The sequence below is a fragment of the Trichechus manatus genome, unplaced genomic scaffold (assembly GCF_000243295.1).
Source record: "Trichechus manatus latirostris isolate Lorelei unplaced genomic scaffold, TriManLat1.0 scaffold00004, whole genome shotgun sequence".
In the NCBI taxonomy this organism is placed as follows: Eukaryota; Metazoa; Chordata; class Mammalia; order Sirenia; family Trichechidae; genus Trichechus; species Trichechus manatus.
The window spans coordinates 26,743,237-26,745,326 of record NW_004443940.1 but is presented as its reverse complement, the minus strand read 5'-3'; the positions used below and the strand labels follow the sequence as shown (position 1 = coordinate 26,745,326).

At 39.6% G+C, this 2,090-nt stretch overlaps 1 protein-coding gene across 1 annotated transcript in view; it reads left to right on the top strand.

Annotated features, from left to right (window-relative positions):
* MRPS9 (mitochondrial ribosomal protein S9) overlaps window positions 1-2,090 on the top strand; it is a 62,034-nt gene that overhangs the window by 27,642 nt on the left and 32,302 nt on the right. Inside the window, exons 3-4 of the mRNA XM_012555745.2 lie at window positions 1,721-1,783; window positions 1,871-1,901. Coding sequence (XP_012411199.1) covers window positions 1,721-1,783; window positions 1,871-1,901 — 94 coding nt within the window. The remainder of the gene's footprint in view (window positions 1-1,720; window positions 1,784-1,870; window positions 1,902-2,090) is intronic.

Below are 2,090 nucleotides of genomic sequence, written 5' to 3'. Positions count from 1 at the left end.
TGAGAGGATGAGAGAGAGCAGTTTGACCCAGAGCCACAACTGGGCCCCCTACTATAATTGAATTTACTCCCAAAATTATAAGCCCCTCCTTTCAAGGCAGAATCTGGTGCAGCCCGTTTACTGTATGGGTCGGTAGAGAAGGCTGTGTCTTGAGAAAAGGTCTCTAAAGTAGCAGCTCTGTGTTTTAATGAGCTACCAGTTCATTTAGAGTTCATATAGGGTGCCAGGATTCAAGGTTACGGACTGCTCATCTGACACTACTTAGCAAGGATGAAAATGTGCTTTTTAAATGGTGAGGAGAGGTATTGAAGAAGACACTGTAATGACTTAAGCAGTTGTTCTCAAGGGCATGGGAGGCCAGTACTACTCTCTAGGGTGTAAGGAGCATTTGGAAATATGTGTGGTGTGAAATTTATCACAAGGAAAAGGATTTAGGGGTATTTCTGGCATATTTTGGAAAAGGACCATCTATGTTAAATGACCTATAGTATGGGGGAAGGTTGTCTACAAGAGAGTTGTCACTCTAAAAATGCCAGTAGCATCCCCACTGAGACACAGATGCTTAAGAGAACTTGTTTGAAAAGAGGGTAGTTTAAAAATCTCCTACAACTTCTGGGAAAAGCCCAAAGAGCATCTGAAAACATCAGGGGTGTCATAGTAGCTGAGACTTAGAGCCTGTTCTTTTCAGTATCCTGTCCTTTGGGTTAAATGATTGCTCCTGAACACAAAACCACAGAAGTTGTATAGAAACACCTCTAGTTTTCCTTAACAACAACAGCCAAGAAAAAAGAGCTGTCATTTGTGGTATCACATTCAAGGAGTGGCATGTTTGAAACTGACACTTGAAAATGGTCAATAACCAGTTTCATAGTTACAATTTCTTTCGTCTTTTTTGGGGATATGTATTAGTTTCTGAGGGCTGCTGTAACAGAATACCACAAATTGGGTGGCTTGTAAGAACAGACGTTTATTGTCTCACAGTTCTGGAGGCTAGGAGTTGGAAATCATGGTGTTGGCCATGTTTGTTTCTTCTGAGGGCTCTGAGGGAGTATGTGATCCATGCCTGTCTCCTAGTTTCTGGTAATAGCTGACGATCCTTGGCATTCTTTGGCCTATAGATGGATCACTCGAAGTCTCTACCTCCATCTTCACATGGCTGTTTTCCCTGTTTCTCTCTGTGTTTCTCCTCCTATAAGGGCACTATTCAGATTGGATTAGGGCCCACACTACTTCAGTATGACCTCATTTTAACTTAACTGATAACATCTTCAAAAACCTGTTTGGGAGTTAGGGTTTTAGTATATCTTTTGGGGGGATACAGTTCGATTCATAATGTCAAAAAACCCCAAACCTGTTGCCTTCGAGTCAATTCTGACTCATAGCAACCTTATAGGACAGAGTAGAACTGCTCCGTAGGGTTTTCAAGGCTGTGATCTTTACAGGGGCAAACTGCCACATCTTTCTCCCACAGAGCGGCTGGTGGGTTTGAACTGCAGACCTTGTAGTTAGCAGCTGAGCACTTAACCGTGCTCCACCAAGGCTCTTCGATCCATAATTGAGGGTAGTAATTTTATTATCCCATTTAAAAAATTATGAAATGAGATAATGCCTATGAAAATCTTAGTTCAGTGTGTGGCACACAGTAAGCTTATAGTAACTGTTAGTTTTAATGTTAACTTATTTTAATGAGTTGCTAATTAACTTTTGTATATATTTCCAGAGAGCTATTGTTTACCTTTTTCCAAGTGGTTTGTTTGAGAAGCGAGCCCGGCCAGTAATGAAGGTAGTATCTTATTTAATATTTTTTAAATTTTTGCTAAAGTTTGTATGTTACAGTAATTACCTAATTCACTTTTAATTTATTTTACAGCATCCTGACCACATTTTCCCAAAACAAAGAGGTAAGTTTACTCAAGAATGAAATAAACATTTTCTTCTTTACTAAGTGTTATGCTGTAAATCAGCAGTCTCTTCATCATGTATGTATGGTGGAGACACACTTGCATGTTACGACAGTCGTGAAGCAGGTAAAAAATATTTTGTAACCAGTGATCGATGATTAGAGTTTGCAAACTATTTCTTTTCAATTA